General features: G+C 43.7%; 1 protein-coding gene across 2 annotated transcripts in view; it reads right to left on the bottom strand.

Annotated features, from left to right (window-relative positions):
- Positions 1-284: 284 nt before the first annotated feature.
- dmpk (DM1 protein kinase) overlaps positions 285-27,440 on the bottom strand; it is a 37,891-nt gene continuing 10,735 nt past the window's right edge. The window contains exons 2-15 of one of the 2 annotated variants that reach the window (XM_020485845.2): positions 23,708-23,799; positions 23,536-23,619; positions 23,250-23,345; positions 22,828-22,976; positions 21,866-21,959; positions 16,267-16,464; positions 15,511-15,759; positions 12,046-12,125; positions 11,832-11,928; positions 11,288-11,457; positions 10,905-11,002; positions 4,814-4,866; positions 4,026-4,211; positions 285-3,589 (exon numbers count right to left, since the gene is read on the bottom strand). In XM_020485845.2, the coding sequence (XP_020341434.1) occupies positions 3,488-3,589; positions 4,026-4,211; positions 4,814-4,866; positions 10,905-11,002; positions 11,288-11,457; positions 11,832-11,928; positions 12,046-12,125; positions 15,511-15,759; positions 16,267-16,464; positions 21,866-21,959; positions 22,828-22,976; positions 23,250-23,345; positions 23,536-23,619; positions 23,708-23,799 (1,748 nt within the window). In that variant the 3' untranslated portion in view covers positions 285-3,487. The remainder of the gene's footprint in view (positions 3,590-4,025; positions 4,212-4,813; positions 4,867-10,904; positions 11,003-11,287; positions 11,458-11,831; positions 11,929-12,045; positions 12,126-15,510; positions 15,760-16,266; positions 16,465-21,865; positions 21,960-22,827; positions 22,977-23,249; positions 23,346-23,535; positions 23,620-23,707; positions 23,800-27,440) is intronic. The other variant, XM_020485847.2, reaches the window with a different exon arrangement.

Raw genomic sequence — 27,440 nt, 5'->3', positions numbered from 1 at the left:
CAAAAGCACTTAAATGTTTTGTCTTGCCCATTCACCCTCCGAGTGGCACACATACACAATCTATGTGTCAATTGTCTCAAGGTTTAAAAATCCTTCTTTAGCATGTCTCCTCCCCTTCATCTACACAGATTGAAGTGGATTTAATAAGTTACATCAATAAGGGATCATAGCCTTCACCTGGATTCACCTGGTCAGTCTATGTCATGGAAAGTGCAGGTGTTCTTAATCTTTTGTATACTCCGTGTATAATGCCACCTCTTTTAAACAAAACAAAGTCACAAATGTATGTATGACATTTTATCGTACCCAGTGAGTGACAATCGTGCTCTTCCTCATGCACATCTCAAGTATTGCTCAAATACAAAAGGCCTTGCAACCTACAGTACACAGTGCATATATTGTAGTATACAGCCCCACGATGAAGGTGTCATAATACCCATAACCCTAGAGGTCAAACAGGTAAATATATTGATTTAAGTCACTTTGTCCTAGAGAGATTTACACATCTATCAAAACATCACGCCAGGGTAAGCCTGCACAAAACACAGCCCTTATTATAAGTGTTTCTAAAATCCCCTACGGGAAAAATGAATGGTGAAAAAAAACGATTGGAACCATTTCCCTATTTGACGGCTAGGTTTTGTGGGTATTATGACTCATACTGTGGTACTCTATACAGTTTCTCTCAAAATCCAGTATAATTCTCTTACATGCCTCAATGTCCAAAGGAACATTTTAGGCCTATATGATTTAAAATGGCTTACCAAACAGCAAGGAGTATATACAAAAGCATGTTGACAGCATAATAGCTAGTACAGGACACATAGTTTGGGATTCAAACCAATAGCCTTGTGTTGGTTACTTGGCTATACTGGACTTATGTCCCATAGCTCTCCAACATATATCCTTAGTACACATCATCTATAGTGTAACCTATCTCTGGTCAAGGTCATTATGGTGCTTAGCCTTCCTGTTTGTAGGAAGGCTCACTGTCAGCAAGCTGCATGTAACACCCTGGACCAGACCTAATCCCAACTTTACAACGCCAGAAAGCGTTAACAGACACACATGCCTCAGATCTCTCCATCCTTAATCTCGTTCCCAGACACTTCCACCCAAAAGGCAGAGTTGCAAAGAAAAAGCCATATCTCAGACTGGTCAATAAAAATAAAATATTAAGATGGGCAAAAGATCACAGACACTGGACAGAGGAACTCTGCCTAGAAGGCCAGCATCCCAGTCTCCTCTTCACTGTTGACGTTGAGACTGGTGTTTAGCAGGTACTATTTAATGAAGCTACCGGTTGAGCACTTGTGAGGTGTCTGTTTTTCAAACTAGACACTCAAATGTACTTGTCCTCTTGCTCAGTTGTGCACCGGGGCCTCCCACTCCTCTTTCTATTCTGGTTAGAGACAGTTTGCGCTGTTCTGTGAAGGGAGTAGTACACAGTATGAGATCTTCAGTTTCTTGGCAATTTCTTGCATGGAATAGCCTTCATTTCTCAGAACAAGAATAGACCGATGAGTTTCAGAAGAGAGGTCTTTGTTTCTGGCAATTTTGAGGCTGTAATCGAACCCACATATTCTGATGCTCCAGATACTCAACTAGTCTAAAGAAGGCCCGTTGTATTGCTTCTTTAATCAGAACAGTTTTCAGCTGTGCTAACATAATTGCAAAAGGGTTTTCTAATGATCAATTAGACTTTTAAAATGATAAACTGGGATTAGCTAACACAACGTGCCATTGGAACACAGGAGTGATGGTTGCTGATAATGGGCCTCTGTACGCCTATGTAGATATTCCATAAAAAATCTGTCGTTTCCAACAACAATAGTAATTTACAACATTACAATGTCTACACTGTATTACTGATCAATTTGATGTTTTAATGGACAAAAAAAAGTGCTTTTCTTTAAAAAACAAGGACATTTCCAAGTGACGGTAAACTTTTCAACGGTAGTGTATATTAAATATTCATTATTAATATACGCCTACTGTATAATAGCTAGCAAATGAATGACCTATCTAACGTTAGCCTGTCTAGCTGGAACTTCTGAAGGAGAATGTTTTATTTCTACAATTTCCAAAAGATAACCAAACAAAAACATATTTACTTTTTATGAGACGTGTTTGTGCCGTCATGTGCATTAGTAGCACAATTTCTAACTTATTTGCATTCGTTTTTACTCACACTTTTATGTTGACTTCTCCATTGATGTTGTTTTTAAGTTTTCGCTGACTTTTCTTAGCGGATGTATAATCGTCGCAAATTGAATTATGGGGAGTTTCAGGCCCTGGAGTGAGCATAATTGTACACTCGCAAAGCCGACTTAAAACGAGAGCTGACGGGCTTATGTTGCAAATTTCCCTTGCTTGGCTAAACATTTGGACCACTCTCCAAAATGGCGACGGGGATTTCTCCAAGGGCTTAAGACGAGGGCAAGTGGACGAGGGTATGTCTTTTAAGTGTTTGGACCGCAGCCCAGGTCTAACGGTCGTCTCGGGCCGAACTGCATGTGCAGGCTGACTAATAAAAGCCACCCCTTTAATATAAGTTGTCAATTTCACAAGGTTGGATTAGTAACATGTTCAACTACTTAAGACATTGACTCGAATCTAGGTTGTGCCTTTAGATTTTGAGAAAATGAACAACTAAGGAATCATTTTCTTCTCAAACACCAACCCCCGGCCTGGTCTGTTTGGTCTATTTCGCAAGCATTCCCGGAAGTCTCGTGATGTTTAAGTCTCGTTGATATCCCAGGCTTATATGCTCTGTTCCCAATAGCCTGGGGACAAGGTTACTCTATCCTTAACCTTCAGTCAGCGCTCGCTCAATATTGTACTGTAGCTGTGATTTATGTACTCCAAACAGGCTTATCTAAAATGCCTTTAAATCAGAGCCTCTAGTCTAGTGCAACAAATATCTCTCAGACGACTCAACACAATCCACTCTTAGAAGCATAGATACAAAGTACAATGGAGAACTCAAACAGTAAATAACCATTAGATGGTGCTGTTAATAAGTCATGCCACTAATATTGGGCAAAATGCATCAATGTCCAGGTGGGCTGGAGAGTGTTGGCTTATGGAGGATACTGATTGGCCCCCCTGGCTGTCACTCAAACCAGCAATGTCTTTTTTCTATGGTGTCTTCTTTGTTTTCAGTGTTCACTTTTACCTCTGTCCCATTGGTAGTTTAGGAGATGTCCTTCATTTGATTATTATATCTCCTCATTCCTTCTAGTGACAGTCATTAGCTTTCCCATGTCTGTCCAACTTCCTGCAAGTTTCCAGTTCTGCTGTCCCAATTGCTCTCAGTTTATTTATGCCCCAGTACTCTGCTCAGTGCCATGAGTAGCATTGTCTTTAGCACCCACCCACCCACCATACTCAAAACTCTCTCATTCCAAGATACTGTAATAGGACTCCTCGGTGGAATAGAGAAGTCTGTCATTCCCCACTATAGTGAGGGTGGGGGTGGGGGGGTTCAGGAGATTTCAGCACAGCAGTGTCTGTCCCAGGCTTGGGGCTCTCCCCCCTCCGCACACACTAACAGGTAGGACTCAGTCCTCTCCTGTGGCCAGCGCACCTGAGAGAGAGGATGAGATGAAGAGAGAAGAGGCGAGAGAGGGAAACGAGAGGGAGAGAGGGAGAGGGGGGCATACAAGGGGAGAAACATGAGGGAAAGGGAGAAGAGAGGGAGAGAGAAAGGTGGAGACATTGTGGTAAGGATGGGGAGAGAGTGCAAGTGAGCGCAGAGAAGGAAAGATGCAGTCAGTAAGGAAGGGATAGAGAACATGAAGAGGAAACAAGAGAAAATAAGTCATTTTTTCATCAAGCATATATCACTCTAAAGATTTACACCACTTGTGTCCCAAATGGCACCCTATTTCCTATATAGTGCACTACATTTGACCAGACCCCTATGGGTCCTGGTCAAAAGTAGCACACTAAATAGGGAATAGGGTATAATTTAGGATGAAAGCATTGTTTCTAGTCCCCATGTAGATGTTGCCATTTCCTACCCTGTGGAAGAGCAGCAGGTGGCGGTGGAGAGGGATCACCAGCGGGTAGTGACAGGCAGGGGGTGATCTTTTTCCCTGAAACACACTCACAGTCAGCCACTGAACAGGATTGTAGGCCGTGGTATAGATGCAGCCTTTTTTTGTGTGCGAGTCACAGCACAGCACAGCACAGCATGCCGCACTCGTCTGGGACAAAATCCGTGAAAGAAAAGCAGACACAAAATATATTGTTATTTCCCTGGGGATGATGAAGACACGTGGCATTGGTAAATTCAATTGAATGCAGCAAAATATTTTTCCCCAGGCAATGTTGACCCAGGCGAGTGTGGCATGCTGTGCTGTGACACACGCAAAAAAGACTGCATTTTTAACATTTTATTTGGATAGTACCCTACAGATGGTTTACAGGCCACATTTATCCAATCTCAACCTACCCCTAACACCATCAAATGGTACAGACCAGCAAATTGTATCAACCATCTATAGAGGACCATCCAAATAAAGTGGGATACAATGCAGGAGCATAAATAGGGGTTGGTGTCGATTGTGAGGGAGGAAAGAGCTTGTTTTCTTCTCTTTACTTTACCTCTATATCCTCATGAAAATGTACACACATTCTCTGTATATACCGGAAAACAAGGCTAATATTACTTGATAAAACAAGACGTTTCCAAACTGACAGAGCAGACAGCCAAACATGTGTTTTATATGCCCTCAGAAAGCCTTTGATAATCTCAGAGGGGGAGAGAGAGAGAACGAGTGAGAGAGAGAGCGTGAGTAAGGCTTACATTGTCCAGACAGTGGGCAGGCAGAGAAAGAGACGACGGGCAGACACGCAGTTCTGTGATTGGAGAAGAGAGAGGTATATTAGAACAGCGCAAGACAGCAGGGGCCTGTTCAGGATGATGAAACGTTACAGAACCGTTATAGAACAGATATGGTTGTCTGTCACCCAGATTTGGGGATTAGCTCTATCGTGTCAAAACACCGTGCACCTGGCCACCTTGGTTAGCGCACACTGCGCCCAACCCGCCACAGGAGTCGCTGGTGCGCGATGAGACAAGGACACCCCTACCGACCAAGCCCTCCCTAACCCGGGCGACGCTAGGCCAATTGTGCGTCGCCCCACGGACCTCCTGGTCGCGGCCGGTTACGACAGAGCCTGGGCGCGAACCCAGGGACTCTGATGGCACAGCTGGCGCTGCAGTACAGCGCCCTTAACCACTGCGCCACCCGGGAGGCCTTATTCATGACATTTCTATTTGCAACGTTCCACAACGTTTGCCTACTGAACATGGCAAAGGACTATGTAGCGCCACTGCTGCAGGTGACTGTTTTGGGTGGGAGCACGGCTGATGAGCCATCTGACTTTGCCATCCATGTGAAAAAGACAACAATAACAATTTCAGCAGGAGTGATTGCGTGAGTGAATCGGTGTGTGAAAGTGAGCGAGAGAGAGAGACAGTGATGAAAATGAAGGGATTGGAAAGGGTGAGAGGGATTGCCAGTATTTCTTGAAAACCTTAAAGGGCCCCTGCAGAGGAAGTTCCCGTCACACTTTTGACTTAATTCCTAGTGTGGAAATGCTGGTTTAGTTTCACCCTACGAACACCGACGTATGGCTCCTTATAAATACTGTTGTTGTGATGTGGAAACGTCTAGGAGCAACAACGGCTCAGCCGCGAAGTGGTAGGTCACACAAGCTCACAGAATGCGTTGCGCATAAAAATGGTCCGTTCTTGGTTGCAGCACTCACTACCCAGTTCCAAACTGTCTCTGAAAGCACAATAACTTTTCGTCAGGAGCTTCATGAAATGGGTTTCAATGGCCGAGCGGCACACAAGCCTAAGATCACAATGCGTAATGCCCAGCGTAGGCTGGAGTGGTGTAAAGCTTGCCGCCATTAGATTCTGGAGCAGTGGAAATGCGTTCTCTGGAGTGATGAATCATGCTTCACCATCTGGCAGTCCGACGGACGAATCTGGGTTTGGCGGATGCCAGGAGAACGCTACCTGCCCCAATGCATAGTGCCAACTGTAAAGTTTGGTGGAGGAGGAATAATGGTCTGGGGCTGTTTTTCATGATTCGGGCAAGGCCCCTTAGCTCCAGTGAAGGGAAATCTTAAATCTGCAGCATACAATGACATTCTAGACGATTCTGTGCTTCCAACTTTGTGGCAACAGATTGGGGAAGGCCCTTTGAAGGTTTCAGCATGACAATGCCCCGTGCACAAAGCAAGGTCCATACAGAAATGGTTTGTGGAGATCGTTGTGGAAGAACTTGACTGACCTGCACAGAGCCCTGACGTCAACCCCATCGAACACCTTTGGGATGAATTAGAATGCTGACTGCGAGCCAGGCCTCACCACCCAATATCAGTGCCAGATCTCACTAATGCTGTTGTGTCCTCGCAGCAACGTTCCAACATCTAGTGGAAATCCTTTCCAGAAGAGTGGAGGCTGTTATAGCAGCAAAAGGGGGACCAATTCCATATTTATGCCCATGATTTTGGAATGAGATGTTCAACGAGCGGGTGTCCACATACTTTTGGTAATGTAGTGTATCATGTAATCCTACTGTATGTTCCTTATTATTAGTATTATAAAATTCATGCAGATACTGTATTACATTGTTGATGTGTATGGAGTGCAAAATAACTAGTTAGCTTGTATTCTCCGAACAATAACACCAGTGTTCCCGTAGCACTCACATCTATAGCCATGAATTGCTTTGAAAGGCTGGTCATGGCTCACACCAACACCATCCTCCCAGACACCCTGGACCCACTCCAATTTGCATACCATCCCAGCACATCCACAGCTGACGCAATCTCCAGGGAAGCAAACTGGTGAGGGCCCAAAAAGGTGACACGTTTTTTTGCACCGATTTTCTTTATTTTTATCCCTGCTAAGGGGAAATGCAGGTTTTAACTAATTAGACAACAAAGAATATGATCTACATGATCAGTCTCTGTGTGTAAAATAAAAGGTGGTTAATGTGAACCTAACTCACAGCTAAACATTTTTAAAGAAAGCAAACCAATGTTATTTGTTACTGAGACTTAACTGCAAATTAGACTCAAGTCTTGAGAAAAAACAATACACTAATATTGCAGTTAGCCATGACAGCCTTTATAATAGAACACTTGTGAACACACATCTAAATATTGCACTTGGGGAAAAAACATCTTAAAGTAGAAATAGAATGAAACAAACAGGCATTCTATTTTTTCTGTATTATAGGGGCCGCTATAGTAGACATCGATGCACAAGGCCACATGTGCACAAGGCCACATGTCTGCAAAAAAAACGTTAACTGAGTAAAAAATGGCATGTGTTTCTGTCAAGTTCAACACAACAAAAGCAATATCTTTAGGCTACACTGCACATTATTACATTGTACACTTTCTGCCTGTGGACATCTGTTGTACAATGTGCCAGCAGAGCATGATACCCTTTGTTGGCAAAATCGATCTCTTTCAGGCAGAGTACACCTGGCATACCCCTTTTTATCCACTGTATTGAACAAGTGAGAATGAGGGAAAGTGTGTTGTGTTCCTTTCACCTCTAGTGGCATCCAGGTCCAGCTCCAACTACACTTGATCCCTGAATCCACTTGTTTATCAAGCAACGTCTCATTTTCACCTAATTCTCCCATTTAGAAAATTAACAACATACTGTAGAGGGAAACCATTAGTTCTAAGATGTGTGTTAGTTCGTTAGCTAGTTAACTATTTAACATTTCACATAGATTGCCAGGGTCCAGTAGGCAACAAACACGTTATAACTTGAGGAACGGCAAGGAGTCAGTGGCTTACGAAATGTATTCACCCCCCCTTGGCATTTTTCCTATTTTGTAGCCTTACAACCTGGAATTAAATTAGATTTTTTTTTAGGGGGTTTGTATCATTTGATTTACACAACATGCCTACCACTTTGACGATTCAAAATAATTTTTTTGGTGAAACAAGCAAGAAATGACATAAAAACTGAAAACGAGCATGCATAACTATTCACCCCCCCCCAAAGTCAATACTTTGTAGAGCCAACTTTTGGGGTATGTCTCTATAAGCTTGGCACATCTAGCCACTGGGATTTTTGCCCATTGTTCAAGGCAAAACTGCTCCAGCTCCTTCAAGTTGGATGGGTTCTGCTGGTGCACAGCAATCTTTAAGTCATTCCACAGATTCTCAATTGGATTGAGGTTTGGGCTTTGACTAGGCCTTTCCAAGACATTTGAATGTTTCCCCTTAAACCACTCGAGTGTTGCTTTAGCAGTATGCCTAGGGTCATTGTCCTGCTGGAAGGTGAACCCCCTTCCCAGTCTCAAATCTCTGGAAGACTGAAACAGGTTTCCCTCAAGAATTTCCCTGTATTTAGCACCATCCATCATTCTTTCAACTCTGACCAGCTTCCCAGTCCCTGCCGATAAAAAACATCCCCACAGCATGATGCTGCCACAACGCTGATGTACGAGATCTGCATGGAGGAATGGGCCAAAATACCAGCAACAGTGTGTGAAAACCGTGTGAAGACTTACAGAAAACGTTTGACCTCTGTCATTGCCAACAAAGGGTATATAACAAAGTAATGAGATAAACTTTTGTTATTGACCAAATACTTATTTTCCACCACAAATTGCAAATTTACACCGTGCGCAAGGCTGGTGCCATGTAAGCCGGCCCAAGGAGACGCACTGGGGACCAGATGCGTAGAGCCGGCTTCATGGCATTTGGCTCGACGCTCAATCTAGCCTGGCCGATACGCGGAGCTGGAATATACCGTACCGGGCTATGCACCTGCACTGGGGACACCGTGTGCACCACTGCATAACACGGTGCCTGCCCGGTCTCTCTAGCCCCCGGTAAGCACAGGGAGTTTGCGCAGGTCTCCTACCTGGCGTAACCCTACTCCCTGTGAGCCCCCCCCCCCCCCCCCAATACATTTTTGGGGCTGACTCCCGGGCTTCCTTGCCAACCGTGTTCCCTCATATCGCCGGCTCCTCTCTCCAGCTGCCTCTGCTCTCCTCGCTGCCTCCACCTGTTCCCATGGAAGGCGATCCCTTCCCCCCAGGATCTCCTCCCATGTGTAGCAACCCTTGCCATCCAATATATCGTCCCATGTCCAATCCTCATTTCGCCGCTGTTGCTGCCTTTGTTGCTTCTCCTGCTGCTCCTGCCTGTTGACACGCTGCTTGGTCCTGTTGGGGTGGGTGATTCTGTAACGGTTCTCTTGTGGTGAAGGAGAGTCGGACCAAAATGCGGCGTGTAGATTGCGATCCATGTTTAATAAACAAACGTAAAACACGAATCAATACAAACACTACAAAAACAAAGAACGTAACAAAAACCGAAACAGCCCTATCTGGTGCAAACACAGAGACAGGAACAATCACCCACAAACACACAGTGAAACGCAGGCTACCTAAATATGGTTCCCAATCAGAGACAATGACTAACACCTGCCTCTGATTGAGAACCATATCAGGCCAGACATAGAAATAGACAAACTAGACAATGAAACATAGAATGCCCACTCAGCTCACACCAGGGTGTGACATTGACGTTTCTAGACAGCGTTGGGGTTGTAGTTCACATGAGGCAGTCTTGGGCGAAGCTAATGGCTGAAAACTGTAGGGAGAAGGCAGAATACCGCTGTTACGATCAACTAGGAGTGGTGGTGGGTGGAATTAGGCGCAGAGAGCAGGGTTCAGTCTTTCTTTCAGTTTTATTCCCCAGCGCAACAAAACAGTCACGCCAACACACAGGGTGTATAATAAGTTGCCGGTCCAAACAACAGGACAAAATAGTCCGGAGAATAAATATACGAATAACTCACACCATCAAACACAGAGTAACACAAACAAGCCCGCACAAATACCCTACAAACAAACCCTAATACAAAACAGGTGTACCCAATTACCCAATAACCAAAAACAAACGGAAAGGGAATCGATGGCAGCTAATAGGCCGGCGACGACGACCACCGAGCACCGCCCGAACAGGAAGAGGCACCGTCTTCGGCAAGGTTCGTGACAACCGCTTAGAGTTTTCTAGAGCTACTGTGGTGGTTCTAGCTTGCTTAGCCTACAATATGTGATGGGTTAAAAATATTGTAGAACTTGGCTACAGGAGCAGAAGAAAACTATTTTGAATGGAATGGAATTATGTCACCTCTTTGTGTGTGTGTGTGTGTGTGTGTGTGTGTGGGGGGGGGGGGACTTTTTCCACATTGAGCACCTGCCCCACCAGCCATCCATCCATTAGAAACCTTCCCCGGAGAGGAGGAAGACCCCCTAACACTGCTTCTTTATAAAGCTCATAATGCTGTATTGATTTATTGTCAGGGAGGGCCAATGACTGCATACCAGACCTATTTTTAGAGGGGATATTTATCGTTTTGTTCTGGCCAAAGGTTCCAACATAAGCAGATGCTGCTCCTGCTATGCAACACTCTTTTTTCACAGTATGTGGCTCATATGGTCTGGAATTCCTACCATCTCACATTTGTCTTGATATTAGACACTGATGCTTGTGAAGAGATGCTATATCCAATAGATGTCTATAGAAGGAGTTAATGCTGTACACATCAAATGTAAGAGAACTTACTGAAAAGGGGGGGGGACTAGTTGGATGTGTCCAAAAATAAATGTTCATTTTAGTTTTCCGTTGCAAAACGATTTAAAACTTTTTCAGTTGTGTGCCTTAATAAACACAAGCCAGACCTTATCTTACTGAACTTGACGAGAGAGGCCACAGGTTCAAAATGATCTGTCAAATGGATGGAACAGAAACCCAAGGAAGGATGATAGAACAGGCAATGATTCAGGTATTTTTTTTTTAAAGAAGAGATGAGGAGGGATGAGTGCTGGGTCTCTTGCCTGTCTCCTTGGAGGACTTCAGGCCCCCAATCTCCACCCTTAGACTCTCCATCTCCTTCTCCAGATCTCCATTCCTCTTCTCTGCCTCATGTAGCCGTCTATGGAGATACGTGGATACAGTCAGCTCTGGTATTGGCTATGAATATTTACCTAAATATCAAATTGCATCATGACATTATGGATACCTCTATAACATACATGTACATCACCTAGATGTCAGAGCTGTCACGTCTGAAAGGAAAGGTGAGGGAGGCCCACTTTTAGCAGTAGAGCAATACTGCAAGAAATGCCCCTTATCAATGTGTCTGTCTGTCTGTCTGTCTGTCTGTCTGTCTGTCTGTCTGTCTGTCTGTCTGTCTGTGCACACTCAGGGTTCATCTAACCTGTGCAGGTCCTCATCAAGTCCTGAATTCTGGTCTGTCTCCTCCTCGTCCTCCTCTATCGTGGTGTGAGTGGACTCTGCAGTACCCTGCTCCAAGGCTAGGGGGAGCTCAAGAAGGGCAGGCAGGCTGTCAGTAGATGTCAGAGCGTCTCTGAGCTGCCACATCTGACTCTGAAAGCCCACACCACCCCACTCAGTGTCAGAAATACACATCATGGTAAAGGTAAGCATATCAGTTCCCCGAAAAGAACAATCTCGTAGCCGTTAATATCTCTTGCATGACTAACTCTCTGATGCATGCCACAGAACACATCAGACATTCAAGATGCAGCAAGCTCAAGAAGCACTAAGCATTTGTGTCACAGCTGACTGGCACACTTGAGATGAGGTTAACTATAGCAGTTAGTATTCTTGAATAAACAAACTGTATCGGCTACATGAGAACTCAAATTGACTTAACTAGCCTAGCTAGTGGTTAGTATTTAGTTTAGTTTTGACTATTACAACTCATCTCAGCTAGTCGCTAGTGTGGATAGTCAACCAACCAGCTTGTCCTGGAAATTGAGGCTTGGCAACCCTTGATGCCGCTGGTGGTCAATCTCCATCATGATGTCACAACTGCGGTCCAAGGCACCTGTCTGTCTGTAAGAGATTTAGAAATTGGCGGAAACAAACATAACTGTTTTGACACAGTTTTGTATGATACCCCATTCATTTGAGGGACGTTTATACTGAGACAGTATATGATATGAATGTGACCTTGTAGCTGTGTAGGAGTAGCCAACGAAAGCCAGGTGAACACCGATAGGGGCCCTGTCCATCACGTCACTCAGTGTTTCCTGCAGGACAAAAGACAGCATTACATCTAGTGTGCTTTATATGCATGTCAGGTATGGGCAATTCCATGCCAGCGCAGACGGATAATATTCTTGGCATCTCAGATTGTTATGGCAATTCTCACATAGAAACTTCATTGGGAGGAAGGATGTTTGACATGCTCTTATACATTTGTATCACAAACCATTTAAGGCACTTTTAAGGCGTATACACACCTCCTGTAAGACTTTATGATCCGTAAACTACATGATACAGACATCATCTTGGTGTAATTACACTCTTTATAGTGTGATCAAATTCAGTCCTGTCCCCCCCCCCCGGTGTATATTTTGTTTTTTGCCTTAGCATTACACAGCTGATTCAAATAGCTGAATGTTTAGCTGAATGTGCAATTCTAAAGGAGTGCTGTGATTGGTTAATGACCTACTGTATAATGTCCATTCCTATGTACAGTACCAGTCAAAAGTTTGGGCACACCTACTCATTCTAGGGTTTTTCTTTATTTTTACTATTTTCTACATTGTAGAATAATTGTGAAGACATCACAACTGTGAAATAACACATGGAATCATGTAGTAACCAAAAAAAAGTGTTAAACAAATCAAAATATATTTTATATGGGAGATTCTTCAAAGTAGTCACACTTTGCCTTGATGACAGCTTTGTGATACAAATGTAAAAATCATGTCAAATATTTTCCACCTATGCTGGCATGGAATTAACATTATACGTTGTCTAAGGTCCCTTCTTAGGCTTGCTTCTGGAGCCACGTCATATTGGAGCCAGACCACACTATCTATATTATTCCTAGCTGTCTATTTACCACCACAGAACGAAGCTGGCACTAAACCAACTATATAAGGCCATAAGCAAAGAAGCAAATGCTCACCCAGAAGCGGCGCTCTTAGTGAACGGGGACTTTAATGCAGCAAACTTAAATCAGTTTTACCAAATTTTACCAGCATGTCATATGTGCAAGCAGAGGGGAAAAAAATCCTAGACCACCTATACTCCACACACAGAGACGCGTACACACCTCTCCCCCACCCTCCATTTGGAAAATCTGATCATAATTCTATCCTCTTGACTCTTGCTTATGAGCAAAAACTAAAGCAGGAAGTATCTGTGACTCGCTCAATGTGGAAGTGGTCAGATGACGCAGATGCTACACTACAGGACTGTTTTGCTAGCACAGACTAGAATATGTTCCCGGGATTCATCAAATGGCATAGAGGAGTACACCACCTCAGTCATCGGCTTCATCAATAAGTGCATCGACGACGTCGTCCCCACACTGACTGTACGTACATATCCCAACCAGAAGCCATGGATTACAGGCAACATCTGCATCAAGCTAAAGGCTAGAGCTGCCACTTTCAAGGAGTGGGAGACTAATCCGGACGCTTATAAGAAATGCCGCTATGCCCTCAGATAAACCATCAAACAAGAAAGGCGTCAATACAGGACTAAGATTGAATCCTACTACACCGGCTCTGACGCTCGATGGATGTGGCAGGGCTTGAAAACTATTACGGACTACAAAGGGAAACCCAGACGCGAGCTGCCCAGTGACGTGAGCCTACCAGATGAGCTAAATGCCTTTTATGCTCGCTTCTAGGCAAGCAACACTGAAGCATGCATGAGAGCACCAGTTGTTCTGGATATGTGTGATAACGCTATTAGTAGCCGATGTGAACAAAACCTTTAAACAGGTCAACATTCACAAAGCCGCTGGGCCAGACGGATTCCCAGGACTTGTACTCAGAGCATGCGCAGACGAACTGGCAAGTGTCTTCACTGACATTTTCAACCTCTCCCTGACCAAGCCTACCTCTTTCAAGCAGACCACCATAGTCTCTGTGCCCAAGGAAGCAAAGGTAACCTGCCTAAATGATTACCGCCCGTGGAACTCACATCGGTAGCCATGAAGTGCTTTGAAAGGCTTGTCATGGCTCACATCACAGTATCCTCCCGGACACCCTAGACCCACTCCAATTCGCGTACCGCCCAAACAGATCCACAGATGATGCAATCTTAATTGCACTCCAAACTGCCCTTTCTCACCTGAACAAAAGGAACACCTATGTGAGAATGCTGTTCATTGACTACAGCTCAGCGTTCAATACCATAATGCCCACAAAGCTCATCACTAAGCTAAGGACTCTGGGACTAAACACCTCCCTCTGCAAGTGGATCCTGGACTTCCTGATGGGACACCCCCAGGTGGTAAGAGTAGGCAACAACACATTTGTCACGCTGATCCTTAACACTGGGGCCCCTCTGGTATGTATTTAGTCCCCTCATGTACTCCCTGCTAACTCACGACTGCATGGCCACGACACAACAGTGTTAGGCCTGATCACCGACAACGATGAGACGGCCCGCAAGGATGAGGTCAGAGAACTGGCAGTGTGGTGCCAGGACAACAACCTCTACCTCAATATGAGCAAGACTAAGGAGATGATCGTAGACTACAGGAAAAGGCGGGCCGAACAGGCCCCCATTAACATCGGCGGGGCTGTAGTGGAGCTGGTCGAGAGTTTCAAGTTCCTTCCCACCAATGAACTATCATCGTCCAAACATACAAAGCCGTGAAGAGGGCACGACAAAACCTTTTCCCCCTCAGGAGACTGAAAAGATTTGGCATGGGTCCCCAGATCCTCAAAAGGTTTTACAGCTGCACCATCTCGAGCATTCTGACCGGTTGCATCACCCCCGGGTATGGCAACTGCTCAGCATCTGACAGGAAGGCGCTATAGAGGGTAATGCGAACGGCTCAGTACATCATTTGGGCCATGCTTCCTTCCATCCAGGACCTATATAATAGGCGGTGTCAGAGGCAAGTCCATAAAATTGTCAGAGATTCCAGTCACCCGCGTTGTAGACTGTTTTCTCTGCTACCGCACGGCAAGCTGTACCGGAGCGCCAAGTCTAGGACCAAGAGGCTCCTCAACAGCTTCTACCCACAAGCCTTAAGACTGCTGAACAATTAATAAAATTGCCACCGGACAATTTACATTGACCTTTTGTACACTGCTGCTACTCACTGTTTACAAATTACCTCAACTAACCTGTACCCGCTCACACTGACTAGGTACCGGTGCCCCCTGTATATAGCCTCGTTATTCTTATTCTTATTGTGTTATGTTTTTATTATTCGTTTTTGTTTTAGTCTACTAGGTAAAAAATGTCTTAACTCTTCTTGGACTGCACTGTTGGTTAAGGGCTTGTAAGTAATCATTTCACGGTAAAGTCTACACTTGTTGTATTCGGCGCATGTCACAAATAAAGTTTGATTTGATATTCTATGGAAGTTGCTCCATATTAGGCCCCTTTACGTTTGAATGGATTGTATATAGATTGTATGTCGGCTTTTTGGATTAATACCATTTCACTGAGGCAGTCGTCCAACACGTCAAAGTTGGAAGTGTCAGTGGCGTTGGAGACTTCAGGTTCGAAGGGTGCTGGAAGTTCATGCAGGGAGCCCCAATCTAGTCCACAGAAGAAAGGGTGGCCCCTGAAGTCTCCAGAGCCCCCAGCCCCCATACGATCCTCCCTCTCACAGATGAGCCCCATGATGAGGGAACGGGCCATGTTTGAAACCTCGGGGCCAGATGGGGGGAACTCAAAGTGCTCCTGGAGGGACATAATGGTTAGTTCCTTATAGTTCAAGCTTGCAGCTCTTCTTCACAATTCTTTCGGTTTGAGCTCAATATATACATTTTTGCAGTCTTTGCAGATGTATAAGAAGATGGTCACAAAGATTACTATGGCCAAATCCCAAATCGACCTCTACGCTCTATGCACTTGTGTAGACCTGATTGGATTTGACAGGTGTAAGCAATATCGTAATAGCTCTACCTTGCTCTCTGATAAGTGGAAGCTAGGTGGAAGTTTCACAATATTGCTTATACTAATCAAATTATGTAAGATCTCCACAAGTGCATAGAGTGTAGGGCTTAGGGGTCGATTTGGGATTGAGCCCTATTGAATATTAGCTATTTTTAAACACCCCTTCCTCCTCGGATTTCCCACCACTCTTGGCACCGATATGCACAGATACATATGTACATTTTCTGATGACTCTTCAACATGTTCTCCTGTTCAATTTGTGAAGTGACCTTCTCTCAGTCGCCATCCTACCTGGAAGTTCATGATCTTGGCATAGGTCTCTGAGATGGACTCTGCGTAGAAGGGCGTGGTCCCCTGCAGCATCTCGTAGGCACAGACCCCCAGGGCCCACCAGTCACACTCAGGGCCATAGCCTCCCCCTCCCTCCACCGCACGCAGGATCTCTGGGGACAGGTAGTCGGGTGTGCCTACTGCCAAGGACGAGTGCACCTGAAAATGCACAGTGACATGTCAACACACACGAATGCATTGACAAAAGTAGGATTCTATCCTTGGGATGCAATACGTTCACATTATAGAAGAGAGAAACCTTCCCTCACAGAAAGTAGTAGTTCTAACTCATTAGTAGCAACAGAAGTCACACACTGTCACACTATAACACACAAAGGAGTACACCTTTGTGTTACCGACGTGGTTTAGTGAGTAAGTAACCCTACCTGAGCCCTAAAGACTTGCTTTAGCTCCCTGAGCCTTGTCTTTAGCTCAGAGGGATAACACAGCCTTCCCACTGGGCACAAACTGGTTGAATAAACATTGTCTCAATGTGGTTTGTTAACGTATTGTGACGTGGATTCTATGTGGAAAATATATTTGATTCGAAAAAAATATTTGAGGATGGAATTTCAACCACAGAATTATGTCCAAATAGACAAACCTTGTATAAAATGTTGAATTTTTACATGCAAAACGTTTTCAGATCTTGGCTAGGCAATATCTCCTCCTGGAGAATTGATCTACACTATATATACAAATGTATGTGGACACCCCTTCAAATGAATGGATTTGGCTATTAAAGGTGTATAAAATATAGCACACAGCCATGCAATCTCCATAGACAAACATTGGCAGTAGATTGGCCTTACTGTAGAGCTCAGTGACTTTCAACGTGCACCGTCATAGAATGCCACCTTTCCAACAAGTCAGTTCGTCAAATTTCTGCCCTGATAGAGCTGCCCCGGTCAACTGTAAGTGCTGTTATTGTGAAGTGGAAACATCTAGGAGCAACACTTCAACCGTGAAGTGGTAGGCAACACAAGCTAAAAAGTATCTATACTGGATAATGCTAGCTTGGCAGGCTAGCTAGCTAAAGGCTAGCTAACATTAGCTTTCAAGTCGGATTTGAAAGTTAGTTTGTAGCTCATAAAAGTATTCTGTATTGTCTAGGGCAAACCTAAATAATGGATGCAGCTACTGTATGGTGGTAGCTAACTCATGTCTAAGTCTGACTAATACAGTGAACTTTGTCCTGCCCTGAACTAAGCAATTATTGGAAAGACATTATTCAGATCTTATCACAGGTCACTAATATGACGGTACCACAAGATCCTTCCCTTATTCTTTTCGGAGATGATTGTGTTCTACCAGTTAATATTTGTAGCAAAACCAGATTCATTAAATTGGCAATCATTGCAGCCAATAAATGCACAGCTATTATATGGAAGAGTGACACTCCGCCAAGCAAGCAGATGTGGCTAAAATAACTATCTTCCTATATTCCGTCTGAAAAAAAAATCATACAATTTATGTAATAAACCCTTTGAATTTACTGATGTCTGGGTGGACTTTCAGCAGTTTCTAGAGAAGTCACCTTAGCTGCCTCATTACTACTCATTAATGTATTATTATTATTATTTGTTTTTCTGTTGAATAATTTATTTTCTAGCATGGAATGTGAAGGCCATTCTGTTTTTGTTTTTATGTTAGTCAGGGAAGCTAATACCGGTAGAGGGGAGGGAGGGGGGTGTTCCTGTGTTGGTGAGGGAAGAGTTTGGCACAATGTGTCCCCATGTAGCATGGTGTTTTGTGTAGGTGGAAGGAATAACGGGGCATTATCTGTGTCATATTTTGATGATTGTTTAATTGTAAAAAAAATATATTGTCAATAAATATATTATTTTTAAAAAAAGTTTGGGGTCACTTAGAAATGTCTTTGTTTTGAAAGAAAAGCACATTTTTGGTCCATTAAAATAACATAAAATTGATCAGAAATACAGTGTAGACATTGTTAATGTTGTAAATGACTATTGTAGCTGGAATATCTACATAGGCGTACAGAGGCCCATTAGCAGCAACCATCACTCCTGTGTTCCAATGGCACGTTGTGTTAGCTAATCCAAGTTTATCATTTTAAAAGGCTAATTGATTATTAGAAAACCCTTTTGCAATTATGTTAGCACAGCTGAAACTGTTGTCCTAAATTAAAGAAGCAATAAAACTGGCCTTCTTTAGACTAGTTGAGTATCTGGAGCATCAGCATTTGTGGGTTTGATTTCAGGCTCAAAAAAAAAGAACTTTCTTCTGAACTCGTCAATTTATTCTTGTTTTAAGAAATGAAGTCTATTCCATGCAAGAAATTGCCAAGAAACTGAAGATCTCGTACAACGCTATGTCCCGGTGCAGTGATGATGTTCAAAGTACTCCAACATACAGAATAAACAAACAGACCACTTCAGCTACAATAACATTCTAAGTAATGGTTACAGATGCTTTTTATTCTTGCTATGACTGTGATATGTTGTTGTTTATCTACCTTAGCTGAATGCACTGAGTGTAAGTCACTCTGGATAAGAGCTCCTGCTGAATGACCCCAAAAAATCTTGGTCAACCGAGTCATCTGTTCTTTCGACCAATCGATTGGTTGACATTTTTAAATGTTTATTTTTCTATAATAGAAACACCCTAAGTTTGAATAAAATCAAATATATGTAGGCTACTGAGCTTGTCTGATGCTTTAAGCACTGATATTAAAAATGACTAAAGAGGGAGACAGAGATTAATATAGCCTATCCAGAAAAAAAAAAACTGTTCCAACCCACCTCCTCCCACTTTCGCAGATTCCGCCATTAGGCTCCTAAAAGTTGCCGGTAATAGCCTACACCAGCTGTGAGCAAGCTTTTCCATTTGGAGTGCCAAGTTATACCATTTCTACTGATCTGCATGCCTGTTATGATTTTCATATGCACATTTTTGTGGAACAGTTTCATTTAATTTCTAATAAAGTCTTCATATCTCAAAATCAATGTAATGTGGTTAAACAAAACACTATCTAAATGAAAGTGACACACATCTAAAAGTAACTTCTATTGCCAATATTTAAAAATAGCCTTCATAAACCAACAAATAAAAACATTGCAGCCTGCAGGTCGAAAATATCCCGATGAAAATAAATATCCTATGAATCACACTGGCTACGCATGGCCAGTCTGCAAGGAACTTAAAACATTATATCAACTATGAATTTGGTCCAGCCTGATCGTGCCAGCAAATTTGCAACATTGTATAAAATATTCTGGGCCCTCAGAGTGTCCTACACCAGTGAGCTCCAGACAGACAGAGACAGCTGTAGGATATTTGCACAAGGGATAAGAAGTAATCAGGTAGGCCTATTTTATGGCGTTTCCACCGGATCAGAGCATTACATGCTGAGTGGTTATCAAAAGGGAGAGAGCTAGTAGGCAAACTATTTTCATTCTCAATGGAGGTAGAAACAGACTTTGTTTACTTGCTGTTTGAGGCGAAGAAAAAAAGGACTTTGAGAAGATTTTTTTCTATTGTGTTATTGACTGTACGTTTGTTTATGTGTAACTCCTGTGTTGTTGTCGCACTGCTTTGCTTTATCTTGGCCAGGTCGCAGTTGTAAATGAGAACTTGTTCTCAACTGGCCTACCTTGTTAAATAAAGGTTAAATTAAAAATTTAAAAACACAGTGATGGTGAGTCAAGACAATCAGAAATTGTATCAGATCCCCAAATGGGCACATTTATAGGTCTACATCTATGCACAGGCCAGGTAGCCTAGGCCTACTTCTATACCTAATCAGAGTACTCTACTGTACTGAGCTGTACTGTGCTGTCCAAACCTGTGAACATAGATGTCCCAGACCAGACCAAATCTGAACCAATTATAGACATCTATTTTTGAGCTGAATCAAGGACAGTCTGGGTCCCCTGATGTGAAATGTATAGTGGGTAGAATCATTTTGGTTGTGAAGTGTTATCAAAAAGCGTTGTCCTTTCTTTATAGTAACATGCAATTTACCACTTGGCTGTCTATTGTATCCCCCTGTCACAGGACCTCTCAGTCAACACCACCTCATAAGATGAGAAAGTCAATTGTTTATGAGGATTGCCTGCTGCAGTTGTTTGAGAGATGTCAATTTTGCAGCCGAACATACAACATAGAGAAGACCAGCAAGGGACCCTCAGCATCATGCATCATGTCCTCGCTGTGAGCAGGGCAGACACTTGATTCAAATGGTGGAACCAGCCCGATTGCTGCGTTTACCATTCTATTTCATATGATATCTGAGGTGAAATAGAAAGGTGAGCACAGCAATCAGGTTGGTTCCACCATTTGAATCATAACCACCGTTGATAATGTAATCAGTGTTTTGTGCGTGTGTTTGTGTGACCGAGCAGTATCTTTAATCTCGGGCTCCCGAGTGGCGCAGCGGTCTAAGGCACTGCATCTCAGTGCTTGAGGTGTCACTACAGACACCCTGGTTTGATTCAAGGCTGTATCACAACCGGACAGGAGCTGATCTGAGCTGCCATGCCCATTAATGGGGCACTAGCAAAGACCTTACCTCCAGCCTCACCTCCTGCCTGCTCACGAAAGGTGATCGATGGTGAGAACAGAATTACGTTTGTTTAGACTGACCTGTTGATACAGACGGGCTTGATACTGATGTCTCAAAATGGAGAGAGACCTGGCACTGACTAGACACAACTTTTACTTGTATTCTTTTTTTATTATTGAATTGAATGGTATCAGTCAATATGGGGAGGGAGAAACCCTGTGTATTCTGCACCAGGATCAGGAAAATCCTGTTGTATATGGGACAAGAAGGTATGACCGCTCTGACATGTTTGCCAAGGTAACCCCATTACCAACAGACAAGATGCCGATAGGCACAGTATCTGTATCTATACCATAGCACCATGTTATTTAACACATCCATGGCCACATTTTGAGGTTACTGTAACTATACTTGTCTTATGTAATCATATGAAGCGTGCATGTTCTAGATAGCATGCATAGGTCGTTGCAGGTCTGTAGAGATCTTCACAATTGCTCTAATAATCTGCACAGAATCTCAAACGGCATTGATCGCTGGCATTGATCGTGTACTTTTAATGTAATCTCAACTGCAATCCAGGTCATTTTGGTTCTGCTATTAAATGAAGCACAGTGACAACACAATCTGTTGCATAAATAAACAATTTGACATCGTATTTCCATTTGAACGTTGCTGTGCTTTCAAATAGGTAAAAGCGCAGTGATAAACATTTGGGTGACAATTACACAAAAATGTGACATTGTTTTTCCATTGGAATTAGGTTGTGCTTTTAGATTGTTGAAAGCATAGTGATAACGCATTAGAAATTCAACAAACTATTAGTTGTCTTTTTGAGTGGGTGAATATAGGTTGTAATCTCTTTAATCAACGTCTCAAGGAAATGCCCAATTATCCACATTGAAATGATGTGGTGTGCCCAGTGGGTTGTGACAGTAGACCCAGGTTCGATACCCAGTCTATAACTTTTGCACAGCAATATTGTTAACAGTGGAGTGAATTGTGAGTGTTTTTCAGCCCTTTGGGGCCTCTCACCATGCCATCCTCCTGGACCCTCAGACAGGAACCAAAGTCCCCCAGCCTGATGTGGCCCTCTGCCGTCAGCAGGATGTTGTCAGGTTTGATGTCCCTGCAGAAGGGAGTAACAGATGCCAATCTGTCTATGTGCTTTCAAAGGTCTTCCCGTTCCCAGGCCATCTATATGAGATTGCATAACTAATTTTGCCATGGTTCTTGGAATCCTGCACTCATTTGAGGTGCATGGACCAAAAATAAACCATTAGATGCAGTCCATGGTCCACACTCCAAAAAATTGTGTTTTCAAGTTATTGTATGCTGATATATTCATCCATTCTATAGTCAACAATGTTCTCTGAACTTCCCTTGTAGGTGTTCCAAAGTAAGGAACAATTGTCCTAGTCAGTATTAAATAGACGAGCGGCGACGCCCACCTGTGGGGCAAACAACCTGCGGTTGCCTTGTTTACCCCATTGTCCTACAATGAAAAATGTCACCTTTTTCAAACACCATTTTCTTGTTCTCTGCTTTTTTAAGTCAGTTACAAAACTAAATTTAAGAAAAGAACACAAGAAAACGGACTATAATGCTTCAAGTAGTAAGTGGAGTTACAAACACACTACATTATACAAGTTAAATGTCTTACCTGTGATAAAATGTTTTCCACACACATAGCTACGTCTAGCCTCCCCACAATTTCCCACTCTTACACACTGAATACCCTGAAGCCACAGAGTTTCTCTACGTGGGAGTTTTGCGAAATAATGATTGTTTTCCCCAATTTGTGGGCGTGGTCAAGAGGAATTCCTTGTTATGACATGAATACCAACTCGCAGTATGTTCCCTGTTTTCTGAGTGTTCTTTCGAACATTCCTTCCAGAAACATGACTGTTTTCAGAACTTTAGGGGGGGAATTCTAGGAACACCACAAATTATTTGCTGGATGGTGTCGTCTTTCCGGGTGTCTCTGACTAACTAACCTGTGCACATAGCCCATCCTGTGGATGGAGTCAATGGCCATGACCATCTCAGCCAGGTAGAACTGCGCCATGTCCTCAGGGATACGGTCGCCAAACTTACTGAGCAGGGTCAACAGGTCACCACCCACGTAGTAGTCCATCACCAGGTACTGAGAGGGAGAGCGAGAGAGAGAGAGAGAGAGAGATATTGTGCAAGGGGAGAGATAGTGCCAACAAAGAGAGTGGACGAGAAATGTATTCATTTTTCCTTGGTGTATTTTGAGGGAAAGAAACTGAGGGCAGCTACATTTACACTGAAAAGACAGTGTAGCTTCAGTCAAAGTACACAGGGGGTTTCCCTGAAATGACACTGATGAACAGAACAGACAAGAATCTGCCACTGACGTGACCCTTGTAACTGAGTGCTTGTTACTGATACCCACCAGATAATTGTCATCCTGGAAGGCGTAGTGCAGCTCAGTGATCCAGCGTCGATCGCCCTTCAGCAGAACCTCTCTCTCCTCTTGGTAACAAGCTGTCTACAGGACATACACAGACACACACAGACGCAACACAGAAAGAAGGATGACGTCACATGCTGTTTTACAGTAGAAGCCAGAAGCAACAAAGGGAGGAAGTCGGTGCTGACACAAAATGTGTCCGTTATGTGAATAATGAGAATACAGTATACTGAAAAGTTCCTGTGTGTGTATGTGTGTTTATGTTTACCTCTCCTCGCTTCAGCATGTCCCACTTATTCATAATCTTCAGGGCGTACACTTGCTGTGTGCTACGCATCCTCGCTACAGCCACCTATAAATATGGTGCCACAAACATGTCACAACGGAGACAAGATTCAATTGTCCAATGTGCACCTTGACCTTGTGCGGTGTCCTCTCACCTCACTGAAGGTCCCTCGACCAATCACCTTCAAGATGTGGAAGTCATCCCTCTTGATGCGCGTCTTCTTCACCTGCCTCACCAGGGGCTCCACTGTGATTAGAGGATAGAGAGTTGTTATTGGACAAGAAAGGAAAGAGGGTGTTGGGGAAAAAAATGTCATGTAATCAGGGCCAGCATTTTTTTGTTGATGCATTGTTGAAGCATTTTTTTGTTTTCTATGGAGAAAATGTTTTATACATCACATGTCCTTTAAAAGCAAGCCTGACACACACACTGTTAACAAGAAGGCCCCCGGGCATGCTGGCAAGAATCGTTCATTTCCTTTTACCTTTCATACAAACACATGCATGTGTATTTCTGTGACTCAGTTGGTAGTGCATGGAGCATGCAATGCCAGAATTGTGGGTTTAATTCTTTCTGGGGCCACCATCTGAAAAATGTATGCACTTATGACGGTAACAAGCCCCCACTTCCCCTTTAAGACACTGGTGGTCTGAAATAGTCTAAGAGTGTGTCTAAGAATAGCCACCAACGTTTAATACTTTTTTAAGGCAGGTTTTTCAGCCCCATAATTTTTCCTTTTTTTCTCCCATGCCTTCTTGTGTGGGGAGGAATGCGTGCAAGACCAAGGCAACATTGTAAACCCTTTCAGTGGAGAGAGAGAGAGAGAGACAGAGAGAGCTTCTTGTGGAAACAACATAATCCTGCAGAGTCCTGTTGCTTCCTTGATTGGATCCCAAATGGCCCCCTATTCCCTATACAGTGCCTTAGGAAAGTATTCAGACCTCTTGAGTTTCGTGATGTTACAGCCTTATTCAGCCTTATTCTAAAATGGATTTTTTTTAAATCTCAACAATCTACAGACAATACCCCACAAAGGACTACGATTGAATCCCACTACCCTGGGTCTGACGCTCATCGGATGTGACAGGGCTTGCAAACTAATATGGCCTACAAAGGGAAACCCAGCCGTGAGCTGCCCAGTGACACGAGCCTACCAGACAAGCTATATTCCTTTTATGCTCTCTTCTAGTCAAACAACACTGAGGCATGCGTGAGAGCACCAACTGTTCGGGACGACTGTATGATCATGCTCTCCGTAGCCGATGTGAGCAAGACCATTAAACAGGTCAACATTCACAGGGCCGCAGGGCCATACAGATTACCAGGACGTGTAGTCAGAGCCTGCGTGGACCAACTGGCAAGTGTCTTCACTGCCATTTTCAACCTCTCCCTGAACGAGTCTGTAATACCTACATGTTTTAAGCAGAACACCATAGTCTCTGTGCCCAAGAAAATTAAGGTAACGTGCCTAAATGATTACCGCCCCATAGCACCCACGTCGGTAGCCATGAAGTGCTTTGAAAGGCTGGTCATGACTTACATCAACACCATCATCCCGGAAACCCTAGACCCACCCCAAATTTGAATACCTCCCCAACAGATCCACAGATGACACAATCTCAATCGCATTCCACACTGCCCTTTCCCACCCGGACAAAAGGAACACCTATGTGAGAATGCTGTCCATTGACTACAGCTCAGCATTCAACACCATAGAGCGCACAAAGCTCATCACTAAGCTAAGGACGTGGGACTAAACACCTCCCTCTGCAACTGGATCCTGGACTTCCTGATGGGCCACCCCCAGGTAGTAAGGGTAGGCAACAACACATCCGCCATGCTGATCCTCAACACAGGGGCCCCTCAGGGGTGCCTGTTCAGTCCCTTCCTGTACTCCCTGTTCACCTATGACTGCACGGCCAGGCATGACTCCAACACCATCATTAAGTTTGTCAATGACACAACAGTGTTAGGCCTGATCACCAACAACGATGAGACAGCCTATAGGGAGTAGGTCAGACACCTGGCCGTGTGGTACAAGGACAACAACCTCTCCCTCAACGTGATCAAGACAAAGGAGATGATTGTGGACTACAGGAAAAGGAGGACCGAGTACGCCCCCATTCTCATCGACGGGGCTGTAGTGGAGCAGGTTGAGAGCTTCAAGTTCTTTGGCGTCCACATCACCAACAAACTAACATGGTCCAAGCACACCAAGACAATCATGAAGAGGGCACGACAAAACCTATTCCCCCTCAGGAGACTAAAAAGATTTGACATGGGTCCTCAATCCTCAAAAGGTTTTACAGCTGCACCAGTACATCACCGGGGCCAAGCTTCCTGCCATCCAGGACCTCTATACCAGGCGGAGTCAGAGGAAGCCCTTAAAAATTGTCAAAGACTCCAGTCACCCTAGTCATAAACTGTTCTCTCTGCTACCGCACAGCAAGCGGTACCGGAGCGCCAAGTCTAGGTCCAAGAGTCTTCTAAACAGCTTCTACCCCCAAGCCATAAGACTCCTGAACATCTAATCAAATGGCTACCCCAGACTATTTGTATCGCCCCCCCCCATATTCTACGCTGCTGCTACTCTCTGTTATTATCTATGCATAGTCACTTTAATAACTCTACCTACATGTATATATTACCTCAATTACCTAGACACCGGTGCCCCCGCACATCGGCTCTGTACCAGTACCCCCTGTAAGCATTTCACTGTAAGGTGAATACATGTTGTATTCGGCGCATGTGACAAATAAAATGTGATTTTATTTCAAGATTGATTTGATGTAGTTCTATTTTTTACTTCAATTTTTTTGTTGAAAAGGAGATGTGAATCCAACATATTAATGATTAACTTGAAGATTACATTTTAAATCAACCAACGCTTAAAACCATAGGCCTATATGTATTGCCTATTTTCGTCAAATTTTTGGCTTGAATTGAAACAATAGCTGTTGATGACTTTGCAAACGCTACAGTGCCTTGCGAAAGTATTCGGCCCCCTTGAACTTTGCGACCTTTTGCCACATTTCAGGCTTCAAACATAAAGATATAAAACTGTATTTTTTGGTGAAAAATCAACAACAAGTGGGACACAATCATGAAGTGAACTTTTTTAACAAATCAAAAACTGAAAAATTGGGTGTGCAAAATTATTCAGCCCCCTTAAGTTAATACTTTGTAGCGCCACCTTTTGCTGCGATTACAGCTGTAAGTCGCTTGGGGTATGTCTCTATCAGTTTTACACATCGAGAGACTGACATTTTTTCCCATTCCCCCTTGCAAAACAGCTCGAGCTCAGTGAGGTTGGATGGAGAGCATTTGTGAACAGCAGTTTTCAGTTCTTTCCACAGATTCTCGATTGGATTCAGGTCTGGACTTTGACTTGGCCATTCTAACACCTGGATATGTTTATTTTTGAACCATTCCATTGTAGATTTTGCTTTATGTTTTGGATCATTGTCTTGTTGGAAGACAAATCTCCGTCCCAATCTCAGGTCTTTTGCAGACTCCATCAGGTTTTCTTTCAGAATGGTCCTGTATTTGGCTCCATCCATCTTCCCATCAATTTTAACCATCTTCCCTGTCCCTGCTCAATAAAAGCAGGCCCAAACCATGATGCTGCCACCACCATGTTTGACAGTGGGGAGGGTGTGTTCTGGGTGATGAGCTGTGTTGCTTTTACGCCAAACATAACTTTTTGCATTGTTGCCAAAAAGTTCAATTTTGGTTTCATCTGACCAGAGCACCTTCTTCCACATGTTTGGTGTGTCTCCCAGGTGGCTTGTGGCAAACTTTAAACAACACTTTTTATGGATATCTTTAAGAAATGGCTTTCTTCTTGCCACTCTTCCATAAAGGCCAGATTTGTGCAATATACGACT

Source organism: Oncorhynchus kisutch, linkage group LG6, assembly GCF_002021735.2.
Source record: "Oncorhynchus kisutch isolate 150728-3 linkage group LG6, Okis_V2, whole genome shotgun sequence".
NCBI classification, from domain to species: Eukaryota; Metazoa; Chordata; class Actinopteri; order Salmoniformes; family Salmonidae; genus Oncorhynchus; species Oncorhynchus kisutch.
Note: the sequence above shows the minus strand (reverse complement) of the source record. Positions and strands in the feature narration are given on the sequence as shown.